Source organism: Ambystoma mexicanum, chromosome 6p (genome assembly GCF_040938575.1).
Source record: "Ambystoma mexicanum isolate Mex_15411 chromosome 6p, UKY_AmexF1_1, whole genome shotgun sequence".
Lineage (NCBI taxonomy): Eukaryota > Metazoa > Chordata > Amphibia > Caudata > Ambystomatidae > Ambystoma > Ambystoma mexicanum.
Window position 1 is genome coordinate 154,965,420 of NC_090935.1, and position 20,360 is coordinate 154,985,779.

At 47.8% G+C, this 20,360-nt stretch overlaps 1 protein-coding gene across 11 annotated transcripts in view; it reads left to right on the forward strand.

The window, feature by feature from the left end:
• The window catches only part of UBAP2 (ubiquitin associated protein 2), a 1,758,279-nt gene that overhangs the window by 287,537 nt on the left and 1,450,382 nt on the right, over nucleotides 1-20,360 (forward strand). For all 11 annotated transcript variants that reach the window (XM_069626852.1, XM_069626853.1, XM_069626850.1 and 8 more), the window contains exon 5: nucleotides 7,377-7,530. In XM_069626852.1, coding sequence (XP_069482953.1) covers nucleotides 7,377-7,530 — 154 coding nt within the window. The remainder of the gene's footprint in view (nucleotides 1-7,376; nucleotides 7,531-20,360) is intronic.

Consider the following 20,360-nt stretch of genomic DNA (forward strand, 5'->3'; position numbering starts at 1 on the left):
GTTGCTCTGATATTGGGATTCTGCCACACCGTATCTAGATGCTGAATCAATTTTTTTTTTTCCTTTCATGGTGACTGTGTACTCAAGCCCACATCTCCACTGGTTTGACAATACAATTTGACGATCCTTTTCATTTTCTTCTTTGTCAAGCTCTGGATTGGTAACATGAATTTGGGCTTTAGTAGTTATTAATGGCATAGAGCACGTGCAGTCAGTGTCCCAGTGTTAGTATTCCAGATGTTGAGTGCGCCAATGGCTCAAGATATGAACCATCCCATTCATGTACTAGCTTCCAAAAGAGCCGTGCTCAGTTTAATTTGGATGATTCTTATGATTTATTATTTTCTCTCCAAAGCTCTTACCCCTGCGTGAGGAAACACCAAGTCCTTTTTTAGTGCTGGTGCTCACCTGCACAACTTGTGGGAGGAGATTCTAGAGTACTCGTGAAGTATGTTCCTCCACGTACTCTTTTCGGCAGCTTTGCAGACTAGTTGCTGATTTTCCCGGAATGAGAGAGAAATTTTAAGATACGCTGTGTTGCCAGTCTCCTTCCGGGATTTCAGAAATGCTGTATTCATTCAGAATCAGGTGTCAGCCGACAAGGGGCTGGGGATACCAAGCAGCACCAAGAGGACCCTGCACTCTTACAGTCTATTCAAGGCTCAAGATGTCTAGTTGTCAATTGTGAGTACATAGCGGGTACGTGTTGGGCAGGTATGGCTGTTTCCAGGCAATTGCGAATGACAAATAATGAAGGGAGATTTCAGCCAAACTTTCTCCTGACAATAACTTCACTTCCCACCCCCCACCCCCCCCCCGCTGTTACTATTGACGATTTCTTACTGTCTCATATTGATTTGAGCCCTGAATCTTTGTTCTGCTGAGGTTCTCTTGAGTGTGTTTTCCGGGTCCTTAGAACCTTTGTGTGTCTTGTCAAGGTACGCAGGTCCCCCACCTCTCACTGCAACTTTCCTTCCTTCTGTTTGCTGTTGCTGCGTCAAAGTAGTGAATAGACCTGTGTCAACTGATCTGTGCGGGTGGGTGCAGGACGTTTCAGGGCTTAGCACTCGGCTGTCTGGAGCAAAGGCACGACAAAGCGAAGACCAGAAGACTCTGACGCCGACTCTGCCGCCGCTCTGCGTCAGGAGGTTGTTTTTAAGGCTATTGCTTCTGCTGATAGCAGTTGCAGTAGAACGTGGACTGTTGCTCCAACAGGATACTGCGCAGGCACCAGGTATTGAGTCACAAAAAGACTCTAAACTTCTTTTAGACTAACTGGCTTAGTTATTGTGCTATACTCCTAGACCACGAAAACCTAACCTTCCGACATAAATGAAACGTTAGCCTTCCTTTGAAGTTTCCTATGGATATTGTCCATGTTCAGATTACTTGGAGTGCTTTAAAAACAATTCATGAACTGTCTAATGGAGAATTAAGTGAAAACCTCTCCTCAAGCAAGAACTGTTAACATTCTCATGGGACACAGTTTTATGAACCCCCAGGCAACGCACACTCCTTACTTGAACAAAGGCATTAGAAAATTAAGACCGATTGCTGCTCTGAAACAAGATAAAAGCGTGCTCTCACCTTCCTCTTGAAGACTGCTGGGATCCCAGAACACCTTAAAAATGTTCAGTCACGCTGCCGAGCCAAACAGGTGCCTTGCTTCCTTTTCTCTTTACACACTCACTGGACTACGACACAGCTTCAGATCTCTTCCGGTAGTCGCGGACACTTCAAATGCGGAACGTTGCCTGATTGAAGCGCATGGAAAAGTCATGTTACAAAACTACCTAAAATGTAACCCCTTCAGTCCAACGCGCGCACAGCAAGTCAACCCGATATTATGTTAAATCACTGAACAAGCAACTAGTCAATCTCTAGTTAATTACAGTGAACTTCTGAACAGTCTTGAACAGAAAGACAATTCTTATTTGAACAGTTGAATTGAACTTGGCTTTCTTTTTATATTCCTTCCTGGAAAAAAATGAACATTCTTTCTTCCCGACACCTTTCTGATGAAGAATGCAGCTTCTCTTTAGAAAATTAGGGCTAAAACACATGAGCTCTCAAAATCATAAACTACTCAGATGACCAAACTAATGAAAGGCAGTTTACGAATGTTCTATTTACTCCTTTGTCCTTCCATCATCCAATCACTAATCTTGCTCCTTCCCTCTACCCTGGTCAGGGAACTCACCAGCTCTCTGAACAAGTCAAGGCACAAACCAACCTCAAAGGAAACTTAAAGAAACATAAATAATAAAACTGTACAGTGAATGTACCTATTGTGCATGTAATCGTCCCTGGATCCTGGCCTTTACCAATTGTGGAAGTTATTTTCCCTGGAACCTTACACTTAACAGATGAGAAACCAACTTTGCTGAGTATGCAGAGTTCTTTCAATGAGCAACAGTTCCCAAACAAGTCACTTAATTGTGAATTGAACTACTTGAACTTCTTACACATAACCTTAACTCAGCTGAGTCACTTAACTAACATATTTACACACAGTAATATCCTTAATTTTATTGTGCATTTGACAAGTCCGACTTGATATGCGTTTTGAGGAGTCTTTAATCTTCAAATCGCCAAAGTATTTTCCTTTTTAAATCTGTCTTACTCGATTTAACGGCATACCCCAGAAAGATGTGAATTGTCACCTTCTATCCGCCCTCGGCGAAAATGTACTTTATATTCTTTTCTCCGTGATGAAATACTGCTTCTGCGCGCATATGCGCTTTCAAGTCTTTGGAAGACAGTGCTCTCCGTCAGGCAGATTACGCTGGAGCAAAGACATAAGCGCTTTTACAGCTTTGAAATATAACTTATTTAAACAATGACACTGATCCCCAGAAATGCGCATGGCTCCCCTTTTGTTATTTCTTAAGATATGCGTAGAGGAAGTCGGAGCGGAGACGCTCTTCATAAGCATGAAGTCTGTGCGCAGATAAGTTAACTATTTTAATATTTCAGTCTCTACCACAAACGTTATTAAACAATCGGCTTTTCTTCTGAAAAAATTATTTACTTCGTTCACTTGCTCACAGCGTATTCAGTCTTAGTAAATGAGCTTTAAATCGCTGCGCTGCTACCAAAATAAAAAGTAAGCATGTCCCACGCAAGTAAATGCCCAGTTCACAATGTCTTTGTCTTTAACTATTCCGAAACGCCAAAACCTGGGCCTTAATCAGGAGCTGGAAACTAACTGGACCTACCTCTCAGGAAGGGACGATGCAAGGCAGTTTAGAATGCCTGCCAACATTCAAGAAAACAAGCCTTTCAATCCGCTTTCAGCTCCTTCCACTCCATGATGGCTTGGTTCATCTTGCCTCTGAAAGGAATCAAGTTAAGGAAGCCCAACCCCACAGTTGTAATAAAACACTAAATTGACTAAAGTGAATACCCAAAAGCGCAACAATAGCCTAATGCATAACTAAAGTATTACCCTAGTACATACCTTACAGCAAATAACCTAATGGTGGAACAATGTGTTGCACAAGTCAAGACCAGACTCGCTAATGGTGTCTGTTGTACTGCAGTCAAGCTAACTGTGATGCTGGAAAGGCATCGGAGGGACAGGGCCCCCGTTTCCTTGTCCCTTGCTGCCTTTTATCATGTGTTCTGATGTGTTTTCCGCTCAGTTCATGTGGTACTCCTGGCGGTGCAGCTCTTTTGGTTTTGGTGAACAGACCCATGGGATACCCTTATGGCACCCATGGGTGTGGGTACAACCCTGTGCCCCTAGTGTATGTTTTTGGGCACCTGTGTGTGTGGCCCACAGAGCAGGGTATGGGCAGCTCCATGCTGAAATGACTGGTGCCCTGAACCTCCTCCATTTTGGGATGCCCAGGCCCTGTCATTGGAATCGGTAGATTCCTGATGGAGACAAAATGGCCCCCGTGGCCTCTTGCCTTCCATAACCTGTTACCTTGATCTTCCCGAAGTCCCGGGAAGCCCTGACTCTATCCCTTCCCCCTGACTGGCTGTTGGCTGGAAGTTCCAGGTGTGGTAGTGTGGGGAAGTGCCGACCAGACTGACTGGAGCCTTCCCAATGACCGTATGCTGTGGGTACGCCTGTGGGTGGGACCTGGGTGAATGGAGTGTGTGGCTGTCTAGTATCTGGTGTTTGACACAATGACTGAGACAGCCCTGCCCGCAACTGGTATTAATGCAGTGTGGACTGTTGAATGGATGGGTACTTGTCCCAATACACAACTTGTTGTGAGTGTCTGGAGAGAAGTGAATGGCCTGAATGCACTATGCACCTGATTGGCTGCCTGCCTGAATGCCCTTCTGACCGATTGGTTGCCTGAGTGTGACCAGAATGAATGGGAATATATAGTGTATCTGGGGGCCTCTCACTGCTAGAATTCGTGTTCAGAAGCTGAAGAGTAACTGGAGTGAAACTGAAGCCTGACCTTGAAGCCCTGCTGCAAGAGAAGAATTGCTGTTGCTCTCCTTCACAATCTGAAAGCTGATGTGTCTCCAAGGACTGACCCAGAGAGGACCTGGTAAGGTGCCCTCTTCCCGAGCTACGAGGGACCATTGTGCACCAGCTGATCTTTGCCAAAGCTCCCTGGTAGACAGACGACAGGCTGCCGACCCGAGACGGGGACTGCAGCGGAATCTCAAGAAGCAGCGCCCGGGCTGTTCGCCACTGTCTATGACCGCCGCCGTGCTCCCGTTTGCCTAAGAACTTCATTTGATCCAAGGACGCTCTCGTGCTTCGCCTCCCGTCTTATCACACTGGAAGAAGGCCTGACGGTGGTCGCGCCAAGGAGCATCCAGTGCTGGGTTTCCTGCCACCCGAAGACGACAGACGCCAACGACTCGCCGCTCTTGCTGGGCCACAGTTCTTCAAACTCTTTGCGGTCCAGAACTATCGACACTGAGGTGCCCCGCACGCTTCCTTGCAGGATGTTTACGCTTCCCCGTCAACGAGCACCGCTAGGAACGAAGCTGCCACTTCACCGTCGTAGCTCACCCTGTTCTCTGTCGGACGTTCGACCGGTGACTCCTGTCTTAAAGGGATGACACTCGAGAAGGGCCGTCGATTCCCTGACTAGGAACGCTACAACGCCAGGTACTTTGGGGTTGCAGAACTATTTTTTTTTTTTTTATTTGTATTTAATCAATGAAATATTTTTACAAAATAGATTTTTTGCGTTTGCTTGCGAATAGTTCTAATGAGGCTACTTGGGATACCGCTCTTAATTTCATTCTTGAGAAGGTCAAGGTCAAATACCAGTTTGTTCATTGTTGTCCTCAGACTGATCAGTAGCCCTTTGGCAGTTGAGATTTCCCAGAGTTGCTTTTTTTAAGGCATTGTCCAAAGGTTTGGCTGCGGAATCGCCAGAAATAAGCCGACACCAGCCAGTCTCTTCGCTTATTGTCGAAGGGTAACTATTGGAAAGTCTTGTGTGAAAAATATATGGACTGGGCTTGTGACATATCTTTATTCTACAGGTTGCCCAGGTTGGGGGTGGGATCTCCACACAACTGTCTAGTGGTAGGGGCCAGTAACCTGCCAATTGTTTTAACTACTTTCCTCTTATATCTATTGTTGGTTTCCTTTACGAACTGATTTGTGTGCCATTTAACCGTACAGTTGATGCACTTTAACGAGATCTAATAGTAATTGTGGTACCACGTAGAACCGTATATTTGCCATTATAGATAACGGAGTACAAAGTGAGTTATCGTGATATTGTACATAACCTTGAATATTAATTAAATAGACTGTTTTAACCGATAGTGTGCAGACATTCCTTTGTGGGCGCTTGGGGACTACACTGTCCTCAAGAACCAGCCCGCATCACCTCCTGAGAAGCTAGGCCTTGATTGCTCGACCACGTACGAGAATCTTGGCTGGGGTCCTCTGTCTCTCCTCTACCGTATAAAGAGCAGAAGTACAGGCACCCCCGCCCCCCTCCGGTCTTTACACTAATTTCAGGTGGGAAGAAGGCTGGCAGAGAACTAAAATGTATCTCAATAGACGCAACAAATGAATACAACCCACTGCTATATTAAAAGAATACACTATTGAGGTACATTTTTTATTTATGATGGAGGGAAAATAAGTACTCGGGTGAAAATCGCACTTGGGAGAGCATAGTTTAAATAAACAGTAAATGGCTAGTAATCCAAAAATGTAAGCTGACCCACCGGATGCCGCGCCCATTATGGAGCAGCCGTACCAGCCCAGGAGTGCTCCTTCTATTACTTGTTGCAGTTGAGAGAGCATTCCTTTACTGGCTTAAACTGTCAAAATGAAACCTGGTTTCCCTTTGACAGTTCAGTTCCCCAGCCGTGCATGCTCAATGATTCATGCAAGGCTGTGGAGGGAGGTGATGGTGAGATTGGATGGAGAATAAGGTAGAAGGGTAGTAAGAGAGGGTCTGTTGGTGTTTATAGGCTAGACTACCCGTGTATCTGTCTGTCTGGGTCAAAGTGGTGGTCTTGTTGGTTTTAGTCGGGTGACAGAATTATTTGCTTTATTTGGTTCTATTTATGAAGCCTGAATGATTGTAGTTGGGGTGCAAGGTAAGGGGCCCATTTGTATTTGGAATGAGTGGAGTGATAAAGTAGTGCCTAGGTTAGTGGGTATGCAAGAGTTCACTGGAAGACGAGATTGCTTATATTACTTGCTTTGTTTAGAGTGTGCAACCCACACTGCTAATTGTGGCACTGTCTGGACTATGGTCCTTTTGGTGCAATTCTTCTTCGATTGAGACCTTTAAAGATACTAACTGAAATCCTGTCTTGTCCCCTTCTTTTAGTAATTGTGTTTGTTTACGCACCCCGATGCCTGCTGGCTTTCGGCAGTTTATAAATAAAAATAATTATCCCATTTGTGACTGTCCTGGTGTTACCCGGGATTTTAGCTACCCTGTTTCAACCCAAGAGTTCACAATTTATCCTCCACTACAGCGACCTCTTGGTGAACAAGGCACATTTGCATAGACAAGTTTGCCTAGTATTTGGAATGTACTCACCATCTGAGATGGAGGCTGAGAACACCCCGTTTCATTTTCAGAGTAGACTGTGGATCTCGTAAGTCAGTGGGATCAAATGATTTTCCTACAGACTGTGGAACATGTGAACAATTGGGAATGCACTTTGTTCTTTGTATTTTTAATTTACATGAAAATTCCTCAACTCCTGTGATGGTATGTATCTTTGAACCACAATTGTATCATTTAAGCTCCATTTTTATAGAATGAACATACCCCTCCTTCAATCCAGTGGTATATATATTTTTTCTTAAGTGGAGCATTGATCATTATGTTCATGAATTAAGTTTTTGAGTTTGCAAATTGCAGGATTAAAACCACTTGCCTTTGAATTAAAATACTCAATTTCTCCTTGCTTAGACATCTTGGGAAACGGTTGGTGGCAAGAAGAAGAGCATTGGAAAAGACAGCTCTGAAAACAAAGAAAATCGGGAGAAGCGAGGGGACAGAGAATTAAGTAGAGGACGAGGGAGCTTGATCAGACGTGCAAGAGGCGGTATCCGTGGTAGAGAGTGTAAGATGGATGGTCGCTCTTAATAACTGTTTTTGCTTATATTTTCCATTCTGTTTATTACTTGCAATTCCCAGATTGGTTCTTCCTTGGCAGTGTTGACATTGGAAAGCATGAGGTGTGTTCTAAAAGAAATATACCAAAAATCACTGGACCCACTTAAAACTTCCCCTTCCAAATAGTCACAGTAAAAAAAATAAGTGTTCGGTTGATCTTACTGTTTGTATATTGTGGGCTACCTTCAGCCTTCTAGTGTAAAACCGCCAGTGCTTTATTTTCTCATTTTTATTTGCTCCTCTTAGCATATATTTTGTTTACAAAAGCTTTTCACAAATATTCTGCACTCCTTTGGCGGTAGGCTTAATTTCTTTTAAGGGGATAGCAGAAGCATGGTGATGTGTAACTGATAATTCCCCTGACACTCCTCATCGATCTTTCTTTCCCGCAGAGAATGTTTCTCTGGATTTGTTTTAATTTTGGCCCAAGTGAAGCACAGGTTAATCTGTAAAATTGCATCCTCCTGGAATGCAACTAATTGGACTTTCATGAATATCTAGTTAACTGTGCCCTCAGTCATGGTACTGTGTGCATGGGGGATGTAAGGGAAGCAGGGAGTATAGTAGGTGTAGGGTCATGTTTAACGATTGTTGGGAGATTTGGTTTAAGGCCTTCTGGTCAGGGTCCTCTGTATATTTTCCTGACTCATGTACTACTTGTTATACTAAGATGGATTTCCAAAATCAGCCCTGGTGGGATGATTTTGGATGCCACCCTATTACAGTAAACGGGGAACACAGAGGTTCAACCTCTGAATCAAGGTGAGGTAGCAGACGGACAAGGCTTAGTCTCAAAGGGTGCTAGTGGTCTAGGGTTACAATTAGTCCACACACAGCAACACCAGTAATTCCAGTTAGACCAGTAAGTTAAATATATTAGGCCTTAACACGCTTCTTATTTCGCTATTAAGCAGCCACATGCTTGAAATTAGATACTCCTACATCCAGTCCCCTTTCCTCCATACTTTTGGGACATTCTGTCCAGTGGGACGGGACCGGTGCACTTTTGTAAAAAAAGCATCCAATTGAAAAATGTGTCCTTCTCTTTTTACGCCGGGTACTGCACGTGGCCGTAACCCACCCTCCTGAGCTGCGCCCGACGGATCGCCCTTCAGTCCTTTTCTCTGTGTGGTCGGGGCTGGATGCGCTTGCATCACCGGTAAGACATTTTTCTTGTTTCACGTTGTCCTTTTCTCCTGCTCCGGTTCTGCGGTCGTGTAGTCGTCCATCTATGCCAGATCATTTGGGATTTCGTTTCGCTAGGGTGTATCCCCATTCTTTTTGTTTGGAGTGTCTGGGACTGGATCACCGTTGGGACTCATGTTTCTACTGGGAATCCCTTTTGGTCCGGGCCCTTCAGTGTCGTCTTCGTCGGTGGGAGGAGATCTTCCAGCGAGTTACTCCACCGCATTTTCAACCCTCCATAGACAAAAAGAAGAGACGCCCAGTAAGTTCCTTACTTTCTAGGGCAGCCCGGCCGGGGGACTCCTTTTCCGGGGTCCTCCATGTCCGGGAGGGACTTCAAGAGCTCTGCTACCAGAGTTTCCCCTGAGGTGCCTCACAGCCCTAAAAGGCATACTGGGGGGGGGGGGGTGTGGTTTACTTCAAGGGGGTCCCGCGAGGGGCCTGCTGACACCAGATTAAGATCTGAGGTTTGCCAATCAGGTGCTAATGGCAAGAGTTCGCTCTGAGGTCTCCTTGTCAGGAGCTTACCATACAGACACCGGGTTGTGCCCTGAGGCCTCAGTTGAGGCTTTCTGTACCGAACCGCAGCTTGAGGCCCCTCTCTGGGGGAGCTATACAGACTGGACTCTGTTCCGAGGTTCCTCTCATTGAGGCTATGGTGTGTACCGACAGAAATGAGACCCGTTAAGGTCTTGTCTGTGAGGTGGATTCCTCCTCATTCCCACGCTCGCGGTGATACCGGCTCTGTTGAGGGGGCACAGGGAGAGGTCGCTGACCATATCTCCTCTGTTACCAGCTTTGCTGAGGTTTCCTCTCTTGGAGGTTAATTCAAGGGCCCCCTTCAGGATGTCCAGTAACATCCAAGGCCCCACAGTATCTGCTCTGCCGAGGACCCTTGTGTCAAGGCTTAAGTTTCGATCAAGGCCCCTGACCATCCTTTGGAGAAACCTGCCTCATCCACACATGTGACTTTCTCTTCAGGTGTGGACAAAATGGCAGCCCTTCCCTCCTTGTGGTCTACGGTGGCCATTTTGGATTCTTCCCTTACACTCGCGCTATCGACGGCGGGTGCTGGCAACCTTCTTTTTGTTGAATAACCGTTTCTACGGGTCAGTGCGAATCCTTTCCGCCCTTCTGACTGCCGTGCTCGGATGCCACTACCGCATACGGTCTTGCTTCCTGGCAACCTTCCTCATTACGTTCGTGGGGCTAGGCCCCTTATGAGCGGCTTCTTCCCACCTGAGTGTCTAAATCTTTGTTGGACGATGCCTTTTTCGGGAAGTTTCAGAGACTTATGCACTTTGACCCCATGAGGGAGTACTTTAAGGGCCTTTCTTGTAGCTCTGTCACCAGGTTTTCCCCTGAGGTGCCCCAAGGGCATAACAGGTGTACCAGAGATTCCACTGAGGGTCTGACGGAACTGCCAGTACTGGAAATTATTCCGGGTTTCCCATCAGGGTGCTAAAGTCAAGCCCAGTTAGACTGGGTGCTGGGATGCCAGGGTTCACCCTGAGGAATTCGTTTCTGGAGCTTTCCCCGCTGTAACCAGGTTGAAACCTGAGGTTCTTCTGTGGAGGCTTGAGTCTATATCGACAGATCGGAGAGGCCTTCGGTGAGGTATTGTCAACCGTCCCACGCTCAGGGTTGTGGTGGTTCCAGTTCTTTCGGGGGGGGCACAGAGGTGGGTCACGGACCGCATTCCCTCTGGTACCGGCTTGTCCGAGGTTCCTCTCTTGGAGGCTAATTCAAGGGGCCCCTTTGTCATGATGCCTACCTCCAAGGTGCCAGACAAGACCCAGCTACCCCAGAGGCAGACATCATGTCTTCAAGGGCAGTCACAACAGCCTCAAGTAGGGGCTCTTTGGACTCAGTCCTGGCGCCTTTGGCGCCAGGCTCATATCGGGCCACAATCCTGGCGCCATAGGCGCCAGGCTCATAAAAGGGGACTTTGTGTTAAAGGTGCTTAGTGTTAACTTACCTGATGCAGACCATGCTGCAACATCCAGGCCTTCTGAGAAGTGTGGTGGTCTTCCAGGATGAGTTAATGCACATTCTGACTTGGAGCCCGCGTATGAAATATCTGTGGTTCTGGGTGGGAGCAGAACACTTCAGATTTGGGTACTCCTTTTGGTCTCGACTGGGGGAGACTCACAAGAAACTCCTGATGGGCCTGCGGCGGTCCCCCAATACTGGATCTTCCAAGATTCCCATTTGGGACTAAGGCTGAGCCCAGTTCTGCTGTGGCATTGGATACAAGTCTTGGCTCGAGGCCCCTCTTGAGGTGGCTATAAGACCAGGGTTAAACCTGAGGTTCCCCTGCTTGGGGCTAAATCGGTCACCAACATAATTGAGTCCCTCATCTAGGTATATCCCTAAGCCTTTTGTCACGGGTGGCTGTGTTGATGCCTGGTCTGTTGAGGCGGTGAAAGAAGGTCGTCGCGCGCCACAGACCTTCCAGTACCGCCTCGGACGAGGATCCTCCACTAGAGGCTAATTCTGGGGAAGCTCCTGACGTGTCGCGTAAACACTCTGCCAATATCGGCTCTGCCGAGGTTCCTTGTTTCAAGGCTAGGATGGCACGCAGGGCCCCTGACTCCCCTGGGGAGACAATTACTCTACTTGCTCCTGTGAAACAGTTCACCCATGTTGTGTGATAATGGCGACCCAACGTCCGCGTCCACGGCAGCCATTTTGAATACCTCCCTTAAAGCGAGGTCTTACATCAACGAGCAGGGCGACGCAGACTCTACTCTCCTTTTGGATGTTGCCATACAAATTTGGCCTGGGCCATCCAGTATATTGTTTGGCTCCAGGCTGCACACATCCCGGGTCACCTCAATGTGACTGCAGATTAATTCAGTCACCAGTCGGCATCGGTTGTGAGTGTGAGATGAACAGCAATATCATCTCTAACCTTTCCAGCAATGGGGCACACCAGAGGTGGTCCTCTTTCCAGCCTGTGGGTCAACATGAAAGCTTATGCTTTCCCCTCTTTGCCTCCTATCTATTGGTCGGTCTGTAAGCACATTGAACCGTTAGCAAAGTAGCTACTTGGGTTTTCCCATCAGCTTTTGGTAAGCATTACTGCTTAGACCTGAACTTCAAAGTCGATGCTCAATTCAGCCAGGCTGTTCTTAAGAACCTCTTCCAGTAAGGGAGTTCCATCCACCTGTTTTTCTTGTTAGGAGTGCTTGGTAATCTCCCAATAGTATGGAGGAAAGGTGACGGGATGTAGGAGTATAACAAAGTTACTCACTGTAGTGACTGTCTTACTCCTAGTCCATAGTCCCCTTTCCTCCATACGCCAGCCTGCCGTCCTCTCTAATAAGTATCCTCTATTATTCCTTGAAAGGTCTCAAATCTGGTGATAGAAAAGGACTGAAGGGCGATGCGCGGGGCGGCGCTTAGGAGGGCAGGGGTTACGGCCATGTGCAGTACACCGCATAAAAAGAGGACACATTTTTTCAATTTGATGCTTTTTTTTTTTTTAATTCCCAAGTGCTCCGGTCCCGTCCCAATGGATGGAATGTCCCAAAAGTATGGAGGAAAGGACTATGGACTAGGAGTAAGATGGTCACTGTTGGTCATAGTTTGCATGCAGTAAGTCTGGGAACACAACAGACAACTGACTACATGTATAGGCAATCCAACCTTTAGTATAAGCTTGTATTACAGTGTTGGTAGCGTGTTGAGCAGCCAGGCTTATTTCAAGAGGGGAAATGTAAGCTGTACTGGAGTTAGATTCACAGTTAAAGGTATTCAAATAAACTCTTATACTCGAGGTTTCTTGCATAAACAATTCATAATTTATCGGTCAGTTATAAAACCTTCTTCAGAAGGGAGCAATAGAATAGTAACACATCTACTTTAATACGGTTTACTTTGAGTTTCTGGATCAGACGAGGCCTTTTTGGGATGGCCCACAGACATAACCTACACCCACAGGTGACTTCAATAATGAGTTCTGGGGACATTAATACCTTACTGTTGGCATACAGAATACTCTTTAAAAAAGTAAATAAAAGGCAAAAGTTATTGGAACACAAGAAATACAAATAGTCATAAGCGGGGCAAATACTTTCAGATAGCCAGAGAAGTCATTCAATTCAATAGGCTGAGCCGAAGTCAATAGGCCAAAGACTTTGTATAGGATGCAGCACTTGAAGTAAGTAAATAAAAAAGTCTTTGCACAAGTTCTTAGGAGTCTTTGATAAAAAAGAATCAAATGTAGGGCAACAAGCTGATTAGATTTGTGAGTTGCAGAAGTTACAAGCACATCCACAGTAAGAGGTTTCATTCTCTTAGACTAGTTTTTACAGTATCTTAGTAAAGAAGAAAAAGATGCAGCTGAAGACTTCTGTTCCTGTACAGCACCGCAGATATCACTGTTCCTCGGCCTCAGTCGTGGGGACAAGAGGGAGGACCTCGGGGGACTCCTGCACTGTACTGGCACAGTCAAAGCTGGCAACCGGCATACTTAACTTTCACTGGCTGTTTCGCGTTTCAGCTCCTTGCGGGTCAGCAAATAAAAATAAGCTTAGTTCCTGTCTGTCAAGGTGGAATTTCCTCACGTCTGGGGTCCTGCACTCTGCGGAGGTGGCTCAGGCTCGGTCGGTCCTGCTTCGTGGGAGTCCGGAGGATCTTCCAAAAGCTTTAGGCCAGCTTACAAGCAACGCACACAATCTGGTGTCCCTTTCCCTGGCTCTTCGGTTTCCTGCAGCAACTCTGAGGAAATTCAACCAGCTCTGAGATGGGTGTCCAGGTGGCTTACTTGGGAGTTGATTGGTCCTACCAACTCAAAGGGAGAAGTCGTCCTTTCCAGGGCTTCTCTGTCGATGCAAACTTTGTGATTCAGACCTGCAGCAGGGCTTCACCAGGTTACAACGTTCCAGGAGTTGCAGCAGCCGTCCTCTTCAAGCTCTTCAGTTTGTTCGTCCAGTGGTCGACTCTGCCTTCCAAGCCAAGAGACTCTTATTATTCAGTTCTCTCCCATTCATTCCAGCCTAGCTAACACTCTCCCAGCAGGGTGGCTGTCCTTGCCGGACAGTCAGCCAGCCAATCACCAAGGAGTGCTTTGGGTCTCCTAGAAGACTAAGCACGGAGTTTCGGGCACCTCCCTCACTTCCTACCCCAGACACTCTGGAGCCAGAGACAGGTTTCACTCCTGAAGTACGCCAAAGGCGAATGAACAAAGAGACCAAACCTGGTTGGGCGCACAGAGAAAAACTCGAGGGACCTTGCCACAAAGAAATGGCAAAAAAAAGACTGGGACCTGTTTTAAGAAAGGAGGCACAGATGCCATCTTGAAAAACATGGCTCCCGCGATTTGTTACCAGAGCTGCGAACAGTACGCGGTCAGGGTAAATCATGGTAGTTCATTGTAAAACTACTGCCACCAGCCATTCTGAGAGGAAAGGCTAACATTTGACTGTAACCCCTACAGCACTCTATTGTAAGATGGGGTGTGCTGGGTCTAGAAATGTATATGGCTAAGTGAAATCCGTTTCACTCCACTGTTCTGGGAAACAGTAGTTCATCCCAGAGAAGGTATTTAAACCTTGGGAAATATGAAAGACTTCCCTGTGTCACAGAACTAATGGTGCTTTGTGACACAATTGTAAAAAATTCCTATGGAGTGGGTTAGACTCCAAAACCAAAAAAAACCTGTGTGTAACATCACATAAAATACACGAGTGGTGAAAAATGGTCTAGCTCTCTCCAGGTTAAAAAAGATCAAGTCCTCAAAATCCAGCAAAGTAGCTGGGGGTAGCATAGTTTTGTGAATTCTCCCTAATAGTCACTACGGTGAGTAACTTTGTTAATATCGAACACCTTAGATCATAACTCCGCGCAAACACTCATCCCATTATCACTATGCTTACACTCTACTGTACACCATTGCACAATTGGAGTGCAGCTACACCCCTCTATCAATTCGGCCTAGCTGTTCACATACAAACATTACCCCATGAACATCTCATCTTTCTAATAAAACGCAGCTATATCCCATGACAAACCGGCCCAGCTGCACACATGAGCGTCCTACAGGCCTAGCGCAGTCAGAACCCAGTCTGTGTCCACCCACCGGATTGCACACATTCAACCGACATCAATACCACCACACCAAATGCTAGGATGCAGCTACCATCGGGCAGTTACATCAGCTGCACACAACTGGTGCACCTAATCACCCTACGACACCCTACTCTCTTTACTGATCTGGACTACAGTCCTCAAGGGCGTTCAATCTACCAGCACTTTGAGGTCATAGCAATGATGTATAGAGCTCTATATAAAAGGCAAATAACATAACCGAAGTTAAGTTACACTGTAAGCAGATGCAAATACTAGGCAAATATTACAGGCATGTAGACTTACTACCCTGGCTCAGAGTTCTCCTGATACCCTTTGTGGAGGTTCCAGACTTCGTTTCACTCTTGTTCTTTTGTCTTAAGTTACTTTTGCGAGGGCCTTCTAGACAAGAGATACTTTGTTTCACAGGACTTCTTTTTGGTTAGTCGGGTACTTGGTAATCTGTTCCAGACAACTTCCAGTAGAAGACACAAATGCAGACAGGAGAAAACTTCTGTGTGACAGACTGCCGTGGGGTGCCTCGGTAACATGGAGAGTACCAGATTCAACGAAGGTCATGCTGCAACATGTAATCTTTCAGCGGCGAACACAGGATCCGGCTCAGCAGAGCTTACCTTTGAGTGGGACAGCTGAAAATGCAGCTGCAGGTGCCTTCTGGCACAAGCTGAAGGTTTGCAAAGTTCCTAGGCTCTACTCTGATGGCAACGGCTGCAGTGATGCAGCCCATTAGTCCATCAGTCTACTGGTTGATCCAGGGACGCTTCCGGATACCCAAGCACCGGTCCAATGGTCGAATCCCCAACAAAGGCGCTCTTAAGATCGGGACAGAGGAGCAGGGCTTCAATGGGGCCATAGTCGATGCTGGTCAGCTACAGGTATTTTTTTCGGGTTGTTAGCGTGCTGTTCTTTAGGTTGCAACGCTGATCTGATGAACAGATGCAGGAACAGTCTTTCGAATGGATTATGCCCTTGGTTGCCTCTGCCATGTCCTCTGCTGTGACGTTGGCGCTGGTAGTAGTAGCTCGCGCAACAACCGTTGCCTCAGTTATTGCGCATGCTCTGCATGCTTTGGACGGTTCTTTGCCTTAGCGATTTCACTGCGTAGTTCTTGACAGATTTTCACACTATGAAATTGTCGACACTGAAGTTGCAGTGTTCTGATAGTGGAGCTAAATTGTCAATTACTGACCCACATCGAATCTCTGTGCTGTCGTGTGGACTGTGGATCTTGGCAGTCGATGATACTGAAGGCCTTGAGGGAGAGGAAGGGGAAACTTTTTCAAAGTCACCTTCTAGTACTCGCTCAAAAAGGAGGTAATCTGGCGACTTCCCTGAAGAATAATTGCTCAAACAATCCAAGCGCTCAAAATCTATATCATGTTCCCACAAGGAGTATAAAAAACGTCTTGAATCGCGGTCGTCTTAGCGTCCTCTCCTGACAGACTAGTTAATTTCCAAGCAAGTCGTCGTCATCTGCTTACTAGGAAATATTCCGTCTCCAAATGGTGGATATTTTTCTGAAGGCGGATCACAGTGCCCTTCCGAAAGAGCCCAAGATAGCTAAAGAGCCCACTTTGCCTTAGAAGGCCAGCAGGGTTTCTATTGAGACCATTCGATGGAGTCTTCGTCTCAACACAGGCTAAATTTGAAACCTTCCTTGACTCCTTTTAAGGAGAAGGTAACTGGCCCTTCGAAGCTAGTAGCTAGATAGCGTTATAAGCCTTCGACACCTGTAACACCTTGGATGGTTTCGACGTCTTGACGTTTTCAGGACATTCGAGAATTTCAAAGCCTTTGGTCGTAGGAATTGGAAGTCCTTTAAGCCTTTGCCCAAGGCTGATTTTCTTTAGGACCATGGGGCAATTTTTTGAAGAGGAGGCTGAGGGTAATGTACCTATTGGCTATGAATATGGTACTCCCCAATGTGCCTGAATAATCTATTTCAGAAGAGAGAAGAATGCAAAATATGGTCGACTCGCTAAGGGAGGCTAGTGGCTTACACCTCTCCAGATTTTCCCACTCTGGATTATTCAGATAAGGATGAGCTAATTGACTGTCTCGATAGAGGACGTCCAAGAGAGCCAGCGTTACCCTTCCACACTGCCTTAAAGACTAGGGTGTTAGAAAACTAGCTGAAACCAGATACTGCACTGGCAGTAAAAAGAAATGAGACCAAGAAGTACAAGGCTCCCTCTATGGACCCAGATTTTCTGTCTAAACACCCCACTCCTGAGAGTTTGGTTGTGCAGGCAGCAACATCCACTTGGTTGGGGGCAGCTTATCAGGCTATATCCCCGGAGAGAGATGACACAAGTTTTGATGTCAGGGGATAACTGGTATTTTTCTGCAGCCAGCATGGCTCGCAAATCCATAAATGCAACCTGTGCCTTGGCCACGTATACTCACACCTTGTGGGTTGTGATGGCTTTGGCTGTAGACCATATTCGAGGGGGTTAGGTCCTCCGACGTATTCCATATCTATGACGGTAATCACCACAGCTGTGCTGCTTCGGAAAATCTTTCGGCATCTGCGCCCTGCGTCGATTACGTCAATACGCCGTCCTCGAGAGCCTCCGTCGAGCCAACGTCGCAGGATGTTGTAAGTAGGATGCACAACGCCCATAGCCTCAGTTCCATTTTTTCCGCAAACGTGTTCACTTCGGAGATCACGGCGTGCCTCGATTCTACTGAAGCCTGTTCTTTCGGTTCTTCGAACCTGTTTCTTCATTGCTATTGAATGTGTTCGGCTTCTTCCACCCCGCGGTCTGGGTTTAAGAAGTATCAGGTGTGCGGGTCCAAGATGTCCCTGACGGATACGCACGACGCTTGCCTCTGGTGCCTCGGGGAGGACCATGATACGGACGACTGTCGACTGCCAATCACTTACTTCGAAGGCCTTGCGGGAGCGTAAAAAGAAGCCGTTGGTCGGTAAGGGGGCCAAGCCCCGGAAGTCGCGTTCCAATGGTGTTTCTATGGAAGATTGGAGGGGTGACTCTGCATCGTCGTTGTGAGTCCGGGGGTTCTCGGTCTGGGAGTCGGTCCTGCCATTCCTCTGCCTCTTCCAGGCATTCCAGGAAGCGCCGTAACAGGTCGCTTCCCCGTCCTCTTCCGAGAACTCCACCTGTCGGCAGGTAGCTTGTCCCAACAAGCATTCCTCTCCGGAGGAATGGGATTCGTTCCGAAAGGAGATGTTGGGGATTTTTCAATCGAAGGGCTCCGGTCCGGCCGCGCCGTCAGGACGCCGGTCGAGGCCGCGCTAGAGATTCTGCTCGACCGCCTTCGGGCTCGAGCAGTCGTTGCGACCACCGGGCGCCTTCAAGATCCCGGTCGGACACGGATTGTCGCTCTAGGCATGCCCGTTCCAGGTCTCGGTCCTCGACGCCATGGAGACCGCGAGACACTGTGCAGTCTTCGAAGAAGACATCGACACCGGCGGTGCAGAGGTCGTCGATGGACTCTCGAGTCCCCGCCTCTGAGGAAGTCATCGACGCCTAGGCTGTCGAGACACGCTTGGGGCTCTGTCCTTGAGGCCTGTGTCGAAGCTGTCTGCGCTGCGCTCGACGTAATCGCCCATTCCGTCGACGCCCTTCGAGGCAGCCTTGTCGGAGGTGCCCCATGGCACGGTGGCACCCCCCCAGAAAGGCGATGGCTAAGGCTAAACATGTCTTTGTGCTTTTTTCTGTACCCTCTTTCCAGCCTCTGGATTATATTTGAGGTGTCTGAGGAAAGTGAGGTTCCTGCATTGGTTCCCGATGACATTGTTTCTGCTAGCAGTCACCTTGAGGACCTGTCAGTGGCTGCACGACGCCAGTGGTCTAGACACCTCTCTGTAGGTGGAGTTTGGTAGGCCGGAGCCTGGCACGCATGCCGAATCTTCATATCAGCGCTTCAAGTCGAGGGTCACTGAATACCTGGGTTGGTCTGCCACCCCTGGGGATTTTCAGCAGGATGACCTGACTGATATCTTGGAGCAAGGTCCTCCAACTGACCTGGTGCTGCCATTTACATATGGCCTTTCAGAGAAGGGTGGCTGCAGCTTGGACTTCTCCAGAGAGTCTCCCAGCAGTGAGCAAGTCCTTGCTGAAGAAATATCGCCCAGCCAGTGGCGACCCTTACTACGTGACCACGCACACCACTCTGGAGAGTTTGGTGGTGTAGCCGGCTACGGCCCCCGCAAAGCAGGCGCCGTATCCTACCATCCCTCTTGATGGGGACGACAAATGTTTTGACTGTTGGGCGAAGAAGGTATTTTCTTCTGGAGGTATGGCGCTTCAGGCTGCCAACTCTGTTTGTGCCTTGTTTCGTTTCATGCACACTCGGTGGAACTGTATTTCCCTAGCGGCTGATCACATTCCCGAAAGGGAGGAACATGATGGTTTCCTTGCTATCGTGCAGGATGGCAAGGACGCCATGTGTGACTCCGTTCAGTCGGTTCTGGACATGGTTGACTGCATCAGCGGGTCCATGGCGGCGAGCACTGTAATATGCAGGTTTGCATGGTTGCGGAAGTCGGGGTTTGCTCCTCATGTGCAGGCCCGCCTCCTCAATATGCCCTTTGATGGTGAAAATATTTTTGGCAGCAAGGCTGACGAGTCTTGAGAGGTTGCAGACCTCAAAAGCTGCAACAAAGTCGTTGGACGCTGCAGTCCGCCAACCTCTGCCTTTTCCTCCTAGGGGACAGTAATGGAGGGGTGGTTCCTTTCGTTATTACTCCTTCTTTAGTAAATCGAGAGGAGCTGCAAGTCAAAAGGGCAACCGTAGGGTTGCCAGAGGAGGAAAACAAGGTGCTCGATGTGCCAAGGCCGCGCGAGTAGTTGCCTCTTTGCCCTCAGGCACTGCCGCAGCCGCTTCCGCTCAGTCATGAGGCCCATGCTTCTCCGGTTGGGGGAAGGCTGGCGCAGCATCTGGTAGAATGGCGTGCCATTACTTCAGATGTGTGGGTTCTGGAGATCATAGCCCATGGCTACTGTCTTCCTTTCCGGCAGAGGCCTCGCGACAATGCTCTAGGGAACCTCTTTGAAGAGTCCGGATCCGCTCCTTGTGCAGAAATTCAATCCCTGCTGGAGAAAGGCACCAAAGAACTGGTGCCTGTAGCGGAGAGGAACAAGGGATGGTATTCCCCTTATTTTTTGATTTCGAAGAAAGACTGAGGATTGAGACCCATCATGGACATGAACATGCTCCTCGGGAAGGACAAGTTCAACATGGTTACTCTTAAGTCCCCCAGGCCCTTCAACTTCAGGACTGGTTGGTGTCGCTCGACCTCAAGGACACTTATTTTCATGTGCCGATCCATCCAAAGCACAAGAAGTACCTGAGGTTGGCGACTAGCACTTTCAGTTTTGGGTCCTGCCGTTAGGATTGACCTCCACCCCAAGGGTTTTCACCAAGCTCATGGTGGTTGTGGCAGCTCATCTCAGGAAAGGGGGGATTCACGTCTACCCCTACCTGGATGATTGGTTGATCAGGGGGCGCTCTCCCGAGCAAGTCCTGGATCGT